We start from the raw sequence: 12,362 nt of genomic DNA, 5'->3' as shown, positions 1-12,362 counted from the left end.
AGTGGTGCTCTATTGGATTACGTGTCTTTCTCAAAGAGACACGACTTTAATTGTCCATTAAAAGAATACAGAAAAGTTTGCTGTGCTATCCCTTTGGCCCTAAGGCAGCTGATACGCAACACAATGCTACACTCTGAGGTCAATCCAGCGCTGCCAAACCTAAAAATTGGTAACTGCATCCTAAATGATAGTAAATGTAACAATAAATTTATCAGTGTGAATTTCAAATCTATTCTTTTCCAGGGGTTTAACTCAGGTAGATATTTGCAGGCCCTTCGTGGGGACCAGTCACTCCTGGAAAAGTCGTTCTCAAAATTCATTCAGTGGCCTGTCTCCCCAAAAGTAAAAGAAACTCATTTCAAGATAATTAATAATATATATCCTGTGTCTGAATTTTTAAAGAGGAGGTTTAAATTTGAGGTTAAACAGTGTGCATTTTGTGATTCAGCCTGTGAAACATTACACCATTTGTTTTTCTCATGTCCTGTGTCAGCTGCCTTTTGGTTAGAACTACACAGCTGGTTATCCCTCAAGATCAACGATATTCCCCAGTTTAATATTTCTGATATTATTTTCTATATGGCTAAACAACATCCATCTGTCTCTACTGTGATTAACATTGTCATCCTGTTAGGTAAATACCATATACATTGTTGTAAATGGAGGAATAGAAAACCATCCTTTACATGGTTCATCAATGACTTTAAACATTATTTCATGTCACTTAAAAAACTGAAGTCAAGCAGATTTGCCGCAATCTATGATGACATTTCCCATTTGCTACTGTTTTGATTATTACCTCTATTGTGTATCAACCTGTGCTCTTTTTTAATTCTTCCCCGTTAATAGTGTGCATTTTTTGTCTAGCCCCTCCCCCCATATCCTTGCTGTTAGTTTTGTTGTATTGACTGTTCGACGAGAGTTCATTTGCACTATAATGTGTTATGTTGTTTGTGACTGTATTGTTTCAATTGTTTAAAAAAAAAAAAAAATTTAGACAAACGTTGGGTGGCTGCCTTTTCCCCAAAATGGCGGATGTAGGGTTAATTTAGCCCCGAGTTGGCGTTCACAGGTAGCGATTTGGTCCAGGTTTTGCTCACATAGGGGTTTGTTTTAAATTTTTACGGAAGGTAATTAACCTTATCGATGTGCCAGTAAGTAAATAATTTAGTCAGACTTATCCCCGTCCCTTATTTCGGTCTTTGGACGACGGCAACATCGTTATTGTCTTGAACAGCTGCCTGACAAGCGACTTTCCGGGTTAAACCATCAATGCTTATGCGCATGCGAGCTGTGGAGTTTGAAAACAGCAGCGCGAAAAAGCAGAACGTCAATAACGCGAATTTTTAGATTTCAAATAATTATATTGTCTTTTAACTATTTATGATTTGTTTTATGCCTTTTATAATTAAGGCTTAATTGTTTCTCAAAGAAAACTCGTGCTCGTTACTTAAGACGCTTTTGGGAGTCAGACGTTGTCATGTTGTTTCAGCTACATTAGGTTAACGTTTTGGTTTATTTCGACGTTTTCACGAGCAAACATGAAACCCACACGAGGTTCTGACCGGGCCCCATCAAAAACACCCAACAGGAAAAACAAGGAAAAAGCAGAAACATCGAGTCGGGTGAGTAAGTACACTCCAGCTGTCGTCGTCGTCGTTGTTATCTGTAGCAGCTCAGGCTGACTTGTTACCTCCAACCCTTCATTTACTTTAGGACCAAGCCAAGATCATCCATCCAAAACCATCACAGACGAAAGGTTAGGAACCTCTTATACCTCTCATTCCACAGCAAACTGTGAAGTTCGTATTTGTTTGTATTTTCTAATGCGGCTCTTGTCTTTAAAGCTGAAAGAGGATCATCTCCTAACCCTAAAAGAGCTAAAGTGCAGGACAACAGGGCGCTGATGTCCAGGTCCTCCATCACTGCTCTGGAGAACATAATGGACTTATCAGTACTGTGAGTCTCACATCAGAAGTAGAATGCTCTTATTTTTAACCATAACCTGAAATATATTTCAAGCTGAGGTTTTCCTGTTGACATTGTGCAATATTAGCAAGAAAAATTACCTTGTAAGGACACTTTGTTCCCCCCCTGTTCACAGAGCAGCTCTTGCTGTGAAGCGGACAGAGAAGAAGGAAAGCCAGGAGCATCTGAAAAAAATGAAAACCATGTAAGCATTAAGTCTGAAATTACAGTTAAAGTATGTATAAATAAACAACATAAGTAAGTAAAATTCTTATTTATATAGCACATTTCTAGATAAAAAGATCACAAAGTGCTTCACAAAGTATAAAACAAAAACAGACAAAAGTTAGCAAAATGCAACAAGATGTGTTTTTAGTTGTTTTTTTAAAAGTGACCACTGAGTCCGCAGATCTTAAGTTCTGAGGAAGAGAGTTCCACAGTCTCAGCCTTGTATGCTGAATAACAAGTAGGCTCTGATCACAAGACCTCAGAGACCTACTAGGGACATAGGGCTGTAAAAGTTCAATGATGTAGGCTGGTGCTTGTCCTTGAAGAGCTTTAAAGGTCAGAACCAATATCTTAAAATGGACTCTGAATTCAACGGGGAGCCAGTGCAGCTGTATAAGCAATGGTGTTACATGAGAGTACTTAGATGTTTTTGTCAGAAGCCTTGCTGCAGCATTTTGGACAATCTGCAGACGTTCCAGGAAGTTTTTGTTTAGACATGTAAACAGTGAATTACAGTAGACCAATCGCGATGAAGTGAATGCATCAATAACAATCTCCAGGTCAGTATGAGATATTAAAGGGCCCAATTTAGAAATGTTTCTTAAATGATAGAAGCAGGACCGAACCAGAGATTTGACGTGAACATCCAGAGTAAGAGCAGAATCAAAGGTTACCCCTAGGTTCCTGATAGACGATTTCACAAATGTTGAAAGAGGACCAAGAGCATTCATTATGTTTGGTACGGTACATGTCTGTCACATACAAGGACTTCAGTCTTTTCTTCATTAAGTTAGAGGAAGTTGTCAGCCATCCAACTTTTGATGGATTCTAAGCACTCATTTAGAATCTGCAGCCTAGAAACATCTTCAGGTTTAAAAGAAATATATAACTGGATGTCATCTGCGTAGCAGTGCTAGCAAATGTCCTCAAAGGGGCTCAAAATATGCTGGAGAGGAAGTAGATATATTAAAAACAATAAGGGTCCCAGGACAGAACCTTGTGGCACACCATAGGACAGGGACGTGGAAGATGACCTGTACTTAGAGACCGCCACAGAAAAGTATCGTTCATAGAGAAACGAGGAGAACCACTCTAAGGCAGACCCAGATACACCAACCCAGTATTTCAGCCTTTCATGCAAAATGTAATGTATCGTTTTGCATCAGAATGTCACTAGAAACTCTAAGAAGGGCTGTTTCAGTAGAATGAGCTCTACGAAAGACAGACTGAAAGTTGTCAAAAATATTATGTTTGTCTAAAACATAATAACCACAACCTTTTCTAATATCTTAGCAATTAACGGCAATTAACCATTATTCACTATCTGACCTACATGCAGTTGGATATCTTTTTACGTTAAATTTAAGTCACACATGAAATTAAGTTTGTGTAGGTTGGTTTTAGGAACATGCGGCACTTGAAAGCGGCACTTAAACTTGAACGCCTGTCACATCACACGAACGTCACACGCCTTGTGTGATGTTTGCGTATGTTTGAACCCCATCAGTTAGCACATTAGAAGCCTTGCGGTGCTTTGTTAAGACCAGAAGAGTGGCTAAAGGTGTGGCATGGCTCACACCCTTTCATTACATCCCACATAATTACCTTGATGATGTTCAGATTGTGGCTTTGCGCCAGGCTTTGTTCCAGAAAGCAGGTCTAATGAAAAGTATGACTTCGGTTAACCCTTAGGTTATAGGTTATAGACTAGATTGCTCCCTGAAACAAAAAATTGGGTGTAACACTGTGACTCTGGATAGTAATTCAGGACTTATGGTACTGTGTTTGTGTCCGCAGGTATTTGCTTACACCCAGTTTATACCTTTGTGATAAATAAACAGTCATAACCGCAAACTCCTCTGATACCCTAAAACATATCCTGCACTGTAACCTGATGTGGATGCCCCTAGAAAAGTCACTACATGTCTCATCAACACAGCTCGATTCTACCTGTGCACTTCCATCTACTATTTTGCAGCATTCATGTTCTCAATATAAGAAACAATAATCATAGCTTCAATTCAGGGACTCAAAGAAGTTGTCACATACCTGTAAGGACAGTGAGGGAATGTATGAAGAAGTAGGAAAACTGTGAAGGACAAATATTTGCCTTTGAGAGAGGAAAAACCCCCCAGATGCAACCTATGTGGATGTGCCCCCCTCCCCCCAAAAAACAAAAACCAAACAAACAAACACACAAACCCCCAAAAAAACAACTGCATGTAGGTCAGATAGTGAATAATGGTTAAAATCTGGGCTAAACAGGAAAAGGAGCGACACCAGTGTTCAGCAAGAATGAGAACAAGCACCACAAAACATTCAAACAAATAAACAAAAAGCACGACAAGCTTAGATGGTGACTTTAGTGCAGTTTAAGATAAGACAGCTATTAGGTTGTTAGCCTATCCCCATGCACTGAAACAGTTGGCATATGTTACTGCAGCAATCTCTATTTAATAAAACTGGTCTGCATATTTAGACACAACGCAGTGATCACTGATGAATCAGTTGTTGTGTTGTAACCGATCGGCCTTTCTGGAACCAGAAACTCAGAGTTCATCAGCTCAGTGTTTGTTTCACACAAAGCAGGGCCCTGCTCTGTGTGGGTGTGCATCACAATGATAAGGATTGAGTGAAAGTGGATGAACCCTCATTAAATTATTCATTTATAATCCTCTGTTTTATTCTTTTATTAATTCAGACATCATCATTTGAGAATTTTTTTTAAACTGCAGTTTGTGTTGCCTTTTCCTGATGTGTTTTCCGACCCATTTTAGGTTCCTGGCTCAGTGTGCACAACTCAAAGTTCCAGTGCAGAAACAAAAATATTTGGAGCACTCATCCAGGCATCACCAGGACGAGACTAAGAAGTCAGTGGTTGGAGAGAAGAATCTGAGCATCTTGAAGGTGAAAAACATAAAAAATGATTCGATTGCTTTGGAGGATTTGATTGGAAGCTAAACTGTCTCTTGGTGGAAAATTTATGTGGCCATGAACTTGATACATCTGTGCAAAAACCTACTGATATAGAGAGGTTTTCACATTTCTGCAAGTTGATATTCTGTTTGTTCAGCAGGTATGAGAAAAATGATTTGCACTGCCTACCTTATGGTTAGACTGTGGTCTTTGACACCATTGAGATAAAGTCTGTTTCATTTTGTGTGCTGTGGTTTCTCTGCTCTGAAGTAACACCTACTCAGCTCTCTGTACGTGAGAGCAGACGAAGGATGGGGTTAAAAAACAAAACAGGAATTTAACTGCTCACAATAAAACTGAATGATACAATTAGGTCAATATGTTTGTAAACTGGGACACATCGATTTTTTAAAAAAATTTTTTGCCACAGTACAACACCCCAGCGAATTTTAAATCAGCCAATCAAGACTGAAGTGCAGACTTTTAGCTTTAATTCATTGTTTTAACTGTTTATGAATTGTAGCCATTTTTATTTTTTCAGAAGCTCAAAAATAATATAATGTTTTTTTTAATATTTTATTTTTAGTAATATAATGATCTATTATTTACATGGACGAAAAACCTTTGCAGTCAATGAGGGTCTGAAGTGTAGAACTAATGGACTGCACCAGATGTTGTGTTTCCTCCTTTAAGATGCTCTGCCAGTTTTTGTGTTCAGTAATTGAAAGCATGCTCTACTGTGTTCATTTATCTATTGAAGAATCTATTTTCTTTAGCTTGAGAAACTGTTGGGTTGTTTTTGCAGTATGCTTTGGTTTATTATCCATTAGGGCTGCAGCTGTCATTAATTTTAGCAATCTATTGATAATTCCACTGATTTAATCGAGTACCGTAATTGTCGGGCTATAAGCCGCTACTTTTTGCACAAGCTTTGAACCCTGCGGCTTTTAGTCAGGTGCGGCTTTTCTATGGATTTTCCATGATTTTTGTGATATCGTAAGACGATTTGTTTTGTTTGTTCCGCTGTTGTACGGCACTACGTTGCCTGGCGGAAGGATCGGGGTTCAAGAGTGGTATGTTAGTCACATGTCCGTCCGCCAGGCAACGTAGTGCCGTACGAAGTAGCGCGAAAAACAAACTTCAAAGTAGCGCTACGCATTCAGCGGGAGGCGTGGATGACGAGCGGCGATAAACTTGCGAAAAGCAAGTTATGCCCAACTCCACCGGTGGATTCTGACAGCGTGGAAAAGTGCGAAAACATCCACGATCACCAACGGATTTTGAAGGGCTGGACTGCTGCATGATGGAGAGGAGGACACCGCCACGGCCCTTCTGAGGGTGTTCGACTCTGACACTGACAACGAGGATTTCTTTGGTTTTGAAAGTGACAACGAAGGAGAGAAGCGGAGAGTGGATGACGAAGCCATCCTGAGCCTGTTCGTTTCCGACATTGGAGGAGAGGACTTTGGTGGTTTTAGAGCGCAGGAAGAAGAGAAAGATGGTGAATGACTGACTTTTCTTCTTGTTAAAGCCGTGTCACTGCACCTGAGCCTAAAAGGTAGGCCGAATCTATTTTTCTGGTGTGCTGTAGGTTACTGTTATGTACTACATGTGCAAATATGTACCCATAACTTGTTTTTCAAAATATTAATAAAAGTGGTGTGTCTCCAAACAGCCATCTCTTTCCTGACAATTCCCTTTGTGCATATTCTCTTACATATGATAAGTCAACATTGAAACACCTGCGGCTTTTAGTCAGGTGCGGCTAATGTATGTACAAAACAGGATTTTCCCCTGATTTTAGCTTGTGCGGCTAATATTCAGGTGCGCTTTGTAGTCCGGGAAATACGGTAATTGGATAAGAAATAATTTTGTCTAATGAGGAATAACAAATATTCAAAAGAGGAAAAACACAGGTCTTTCAAAATCAATGTTTCTTTTTTTAAAGATTAATGCAATTTAATTAACACAGTATTTTATACTATTTCACGTTCAATCTGATAATGTTACGAAACCTTAAAATTAATATGATCTAGTGCATCCCATGCCCCCTTTTGGACACGCCAATGTTTGCTGCAGGCATTGCTTCCATGTAAAATAAGACTGCTTGAATCAGCCTTCAGAAAGCTGTATGATTTAAATGTGTTATTAGGCTAAGTTAAGAGTTCATCTGCATATTTTAATACAACTTCTGGAGGCTTACTGATTTTCACCGTGTAAAAGAAACACTGATGGATGGAGCAGCTACAAAGTTTGCTTTTCTTCAGGTCGGAGTTTGTTGATCAGGTGCTTCGATCAACAAACCAACGTTGGAAACACGTTTTCTTTCACTCTACCTAAGCTTACTGTCTCAGTAATGGCTCTGCCTCTTTGCTCTTCACGGTGCGTGGGTTTTATGTTGTCAGACTTCCTATATCATCGTCAGATTTGATACATTTAACACATCAGAATGCTACAGAGCCACGTGTTAAAACGAAGCATCAAAGCAAAGAATTTGTGTTGAGGATTTCTTCTTTTTATAAGCGAATTACTCGATGAATCGTTGCAGGCCTGGTTTTCTATTTGCACTGTGAAGGTCTGTATGATTCGTTTTTCTGCAACTGGCTCAATCTGAGCAGAGAATATAGGCATGTAAAGTTAGACGATGGGGTGTTCTCCCCGACTATCTTCACTATAGGGATGTGTATATATGTGTGTGGTTGCACAAGTATGTATATAGACCTGTAAATTTGTATCTTTTGACTTATTACTGTGGCTATAAAGATACATGTAACAAATGTATACACTATTAGTTACTAAATAGTGGAATGGGGTGGGATTAAACAAGCTTATGCTTCTTTCTACTTTTTTTTGAACATGTAAGTTATTTATAATAATTGTTTTACATTTTCCTTTTGTTTTGCTTCTTTTTTCTCTTTTGTGGTTGTATACTATTTTAACATGTTCAAAATTAAAATACAATAGAATACACTAAAGAGTTCATCGTGCTGCTGCTAACAGCAGTCCTATTATCTTTAAGTACTAGTGACCCATAACACACAACACTCTCCACAAATTCATCAGACCATGAGCTGTTTTTCCTCTCTCTGCACCCATTTTTACTTACTTTTTTTTACGTTTTTAATTTGTTTTGGTACAAGTGCATCTTGGTGTTATCTGTGTAAAGATTTAGTCTGAGCTTTTCTTGTTCTTGTTCACCTTTCTGTAGACCAACAAGGTGCAAATTACTCATTAAGTTGTCTCTTGATTGTTGGTTTTGACGATTATATGCTTACCTCCTCCAGAGTGTTCTTGACTTGGTTCAATGATTTTAACCATTAAAATAATTCTGTCATCATGTCTGTCATTTGTACCTATTTTCTGTGGACATTTAGACCTCTTTGGTGGTCAGTGCATTCATTATTCTGTTTTAAAAAATTATTGTGATTTGGTGCCTTACAGTTAAAAGTGAGTCGAATTGAAATTTCGAGCCTATGAAAATGGGGAATATGTCTAAAAATAATTCTTGAATTAAATATGAAAGTTTGGACTTTAATCATGTGTTAATTAATTGGTTTAAAATCCACGGTGGAGAAATTGTCTAAAAGTCTATGAACATAACTTCTGCCTTTTCACTGAGATGTGACAGGTCATAGAAAAAAAATAACATATCATGCTAAAAACAAAAAAAAAAAACCAGTCCTAAAACAAGAGAATGGTATCAGTGGTTTTACATGAGGGCTTCTTTTTGACTTTGCAGGAAGACTTGAGGGCTGTGGTTCGTGCACTGGAGAGGCTGGAGGAGGAAACAGAGTCTTTGCAGCACTCATGCAGTCAGCTGAGGGACCAGTTAGAGGAGGAAGAGGAGAAAGCTAAAGAGGTGCAAATGATTTCACACAAGCACACATACTTATTTGTCTTTATTGCAACATTCTCCAATCACTGCTGTCCTGATTTTAATTCAGGTGTGAATTTGACCTTTTTATTTTAGTGAAAATCTGCTACACCAGCTGTTATGAGCATTTATATGATGCTATTAATATAAACACGCATTTATCTATTAAAGCATTACAGCATTGTCTGAGTTTTTCATGGCTGAATCATCCTCTTCACACTAAAGTTATCACCTACAACCTCAAAACACTGAGGAGTCGCAGCAGATGTGAATGTTGTCATTTCGTGCCTCGTGCTATCTGATACAGAACATTTAACCATATTGGCCAGTGTCAATGCCTCAGGCTCATTGATATATTCTTGGAGTTGTTCCTGAGCAATTTTTGTGGTCCTGCTGTGAGAGTCAGCTGTCATGGCAAAGGGCACATCCATGTTGGGAATCTCATCTTCCACTACATCCCAGAGGTGCTGTATTAGAATGAGATCTGGGGACTGTTGGGGCCATCTGAGTACAGTGAACTCACTGATACATTTAAGAAATCAGTTTGATAGATTTGCGTTTTGCAACATCTCGCGTTCTTCTGCTGTAAGCAGCCATCAGAAGATGGTGGTCATAAAAGTATGGACATGCATCAATTCTCACACACGATGTCTCTGTAGCGTTTAAATGATGCTCAGTTGGTACTATGAAGTCCACAATGTGCCAAGAAAATATGCTTCACACCATTACAACCTTACCAGCCTGAACCTGATGGTTCCATGCCTTCATGTTGTTTACTGACCCTGCCATTTGAATGCTGTAGCAGATATTGATTCATCTATCCAGGCAACTGGTGAGACTGTGAACTGTAGCCTTGGTTTCTTTTTCTTAGTTGGCCCCTGTTGTGGTCTTGGTTTGACGTGTTGTGTATTTAGATATATTCTTCTGCATACCCTGATTGTAACCAGCGATTTAACCAGGCTGACTTTATTATCATTTTCAAGCAGTCTTAAAATAGCAATCAAGTTATTTAAAACACTCTGGCCATACTCCGTTGACCTCTGGCATCAACATGGCATTTTCACCCAGAGAACTGCTGCTTATTTTCTGTTTTTCAGACCATTCTCTGTGAACCTTAGAGATGGTTGTGCGGGGGAAATCCCAGCCGATCAGCAGTTTCTGAAATACTCAGATCAGTCTGGCTACGTTTAAGTTTGTTTATGTTAACAAGCAGATGAACAGGTTTATCTGATAAACTGTTCATTACCACCTCTGGTGTGTTTTTCAAATTCTGAACCTTTTGTGTCGATTTATTTCTTTGATCTGAATTTTCCCTTTTTGAACGTTACTCTCTTCTTTCTTTCTTTTTGCCTTTCTTTTGCAATAGACTATGGAGGTTCTGCTACAGGTTTTATTATATGCTATATAACTATGTTTTAATGTGACATACATTACAGTAAATGGGCCATTTAATAATAGTAGATGTCACAGCTGAAGTGACCAGAAAATCGTGGTGTGAACTGCAGTTTCGACACCATCATGGGGCCGTTAGACAGGTTCGTCTAGACGTTTGTTACAGAATCACCATAACTGTGAATTTTTTGTGATGTTTGGCTGAAATGTGACTATTTTGTGGCTGTTGTGAAATCTGACATAACCTATTCTGGAGAAATATCAAGTATTGCCTGGAATGCTACACCAGAGCCATATCGAATCACAGACTCGAAGGTTTTTAATGATTTACTTCAAACTCACACAGTTTCTGGTCTTCACAGATTTTACGAATAAGTGAACGAGCTGTTCTCAAACTTCCCTGTCTTCCTTCTCAGAAAGGTGAAACATTGGAGGTGAGTGTTGTTATTTTAAGAGCTAGGCACAGCCAACATTTTCACACTATCTGAAATGTGCTTCATTTAACCAAATTGCACAATATTACTTATCACTAAAGGTGAAGTTCATTTTGTTCCTTTCTTCTTTTTTTTATGAATAGCATTTCTAAATAGCTTAGCAGGCACTTCCTCTACCATGTAACAGGAAAGCCTGTACATGTTCTCTGTGGTGCAACTTCTGTGAAAAAACATGAAATTCATGTTACGAAATGCAGAGAGAGAGAGAGAATGTGACTTTTAGGTTCTGTGTTATCTTGGTTATCTACTCAGCTACAGAATAAACCCTTGTTTTTGTTCTAGCTGTTTTCACGAGTCATATCACTCATACGTTTTACCTGGAATTAGTTGAAAAATCAACCACATGTCACAGGTCATGCTGAGTGTAGGTCATCTGAAGTCACTACAACCTGCAAGTTTCATACCTGAAAATTACACCTGTGCCACTTTTTGGCACCATAGGACTGTAACAGTTATCTTTTCTCTGGTTCTAAGCCTTAAAAACTGTACTTGTATCTGCGGTAATGTGTGTATACCCACTGCTGATTGATCTGCTGCCTCTCTTCCCTAGGAGAAGACCAGATCATTTAAAAAAAATCAATTTAAATTGCCACTTTCTATTTTCCTCAGGCTCTGCTGAGAAAGTTTATACCAGACAGCGATTCTGCAGCCACAGCTCGGAAACTGGGCCAAATTCTGCAGAAATCGAAGCCAACCAAGGATGACCAGGTGCTGCTTGCGCGGGCACGTGAACACGCCGATCGGCTCTTCCACCCCGGCTGCGTATTGAATAGTAGTGCACTGAGTTTTGAAGAAACGTAGCATTAAAGAAGAGGTTTAGAGATTTGCTGCTCAGTATTTATTGGGTTTGATACTTCTTACTTCCATATTTGTGGTTGTCTTTGTGGAATATTTCTGCTTACCATGCTTCGCTGGTATTGAGTTTGCATCATATTCCTGTTTTCAGCTACTTTTTTCTTTGTTTTTTATTAATTATGTGTTCTGTTATGTGGATGTTTTTTGTCTTTTGGTGGACATAAAAGCCTGATATCCAACTTCTGTGGCAAGTTTAGGCTAAACAACTGAAAATTAAATAAAGTCACAACTGAACAGTGAATTAATTAAAATCCTGCTGCCTAAACTTTTTTTTTACAGTGGAAGATTTAGTGTGCGCTGAATAAAAACAAGTCCAAATCTTGCTGCTGCTTGATGTTTTGCAAGCCTAGTGAGACATTCAGCTAACTAAAGCTACTGGAATGCGTTTAATCTGGAAAACTTTTGGTTTTAACAAATTTGGAGAATCTGCTCTGTGCTGGAAACAATAGCATTCTTGAAAGGATTATGCAAGGTATGGGTTGTTTTTTCTTTTTAAGAACTCCATGTAATAAAACTTACCCTGCAGCCAGGAAGTTAGCATCGAAATGATGTTGTTTTTTTCATTGCTGTGCATGTTGCATAAACCAGTGAACAAGATGATTCATGAATTCATTTTCCCCTAGAATAACAACCCT

The 12,362-nt window shown here is 38.7% G+C and overlaps 1 protein-coding gene across 1 annotated transcript; it reads left to right on the top strand.

Annotated features, from left to right (window-relative positions):
- Window positions 1–1,099: 1,099 nt before the first annotated feature.
- cenpq (centromere protein Q) lies at window positions 1,100–12,273 on the top strand. Its single transcript, XM_085403232.1, has 8 exons — window positions 1,100–1,625; window positions 1,717–1,759; window positions 1,848–1,959; window positions 2,105–2,173; window positions 4,974–5,103; window positions 8,852–8,971; window positions 10,741–10,812; window positions 11,482–12,273. Exons 1-8 carry the CDS (start codon window positions 1,542–1,544, stop codon window positions 11,671–11,673), a joined length of 822 nt encoding a protein of 273 aa, XP_085259358.1. The 5' UTR covers window positions 1,100–1,541; the 3' UTR covers window positions 11,674–12,273.
- The last annotated feature ends 89 nt before the right edge of the window (window positions 12,274–12,362 follow it).

The sequence above is a fragment of the Rhamphochromis longiceps genome, linkage group LG1, assembly GCF_057381845.1.
Source record: "Rhamphochromis longiceps isolate RC_006_pf linkage group LG1, R_longiceps_female_GT1.1, whole genome shotgun sequence".
Lineage (NCBI taxonomy): Eukaryota > Metazoa > Chordata > Actinopteri > Cichliformes > Cichlidae > Rhamphochromis > Rhamphochromis longiceps.
The sequence above is the reverse complement of the archived record's forward strand: the minus strand, read 5'-3'. Positions and strand labels throughout refer to the sequence as shown.

Excerpts from the sequence above, each read along its gene's own strand:
- cenpq (XM_085403232.1), top strand. The coding sequence starts at position 1,542 with ATGAAACCCACACGAGGTTCTGACCGGGCCCCATCAAAAACACCCAAC. Across the intron at positions 2,174-4,973 it reads CTGAAAAAAATGAAAACCAT|GTTCCTGGCTCAGTGTGCAC; the intron begins GTAAGCATTAAG and ends GACCCATTTTAG. Across the intron at positions 10,813-11,481 it reads AGAAAGGTGAAACATTGGAG|GCTCTGCTGAGAAAGTTTAT; the intron begins GTGAGTGTTGTT and ends TATTTTCCTCAG.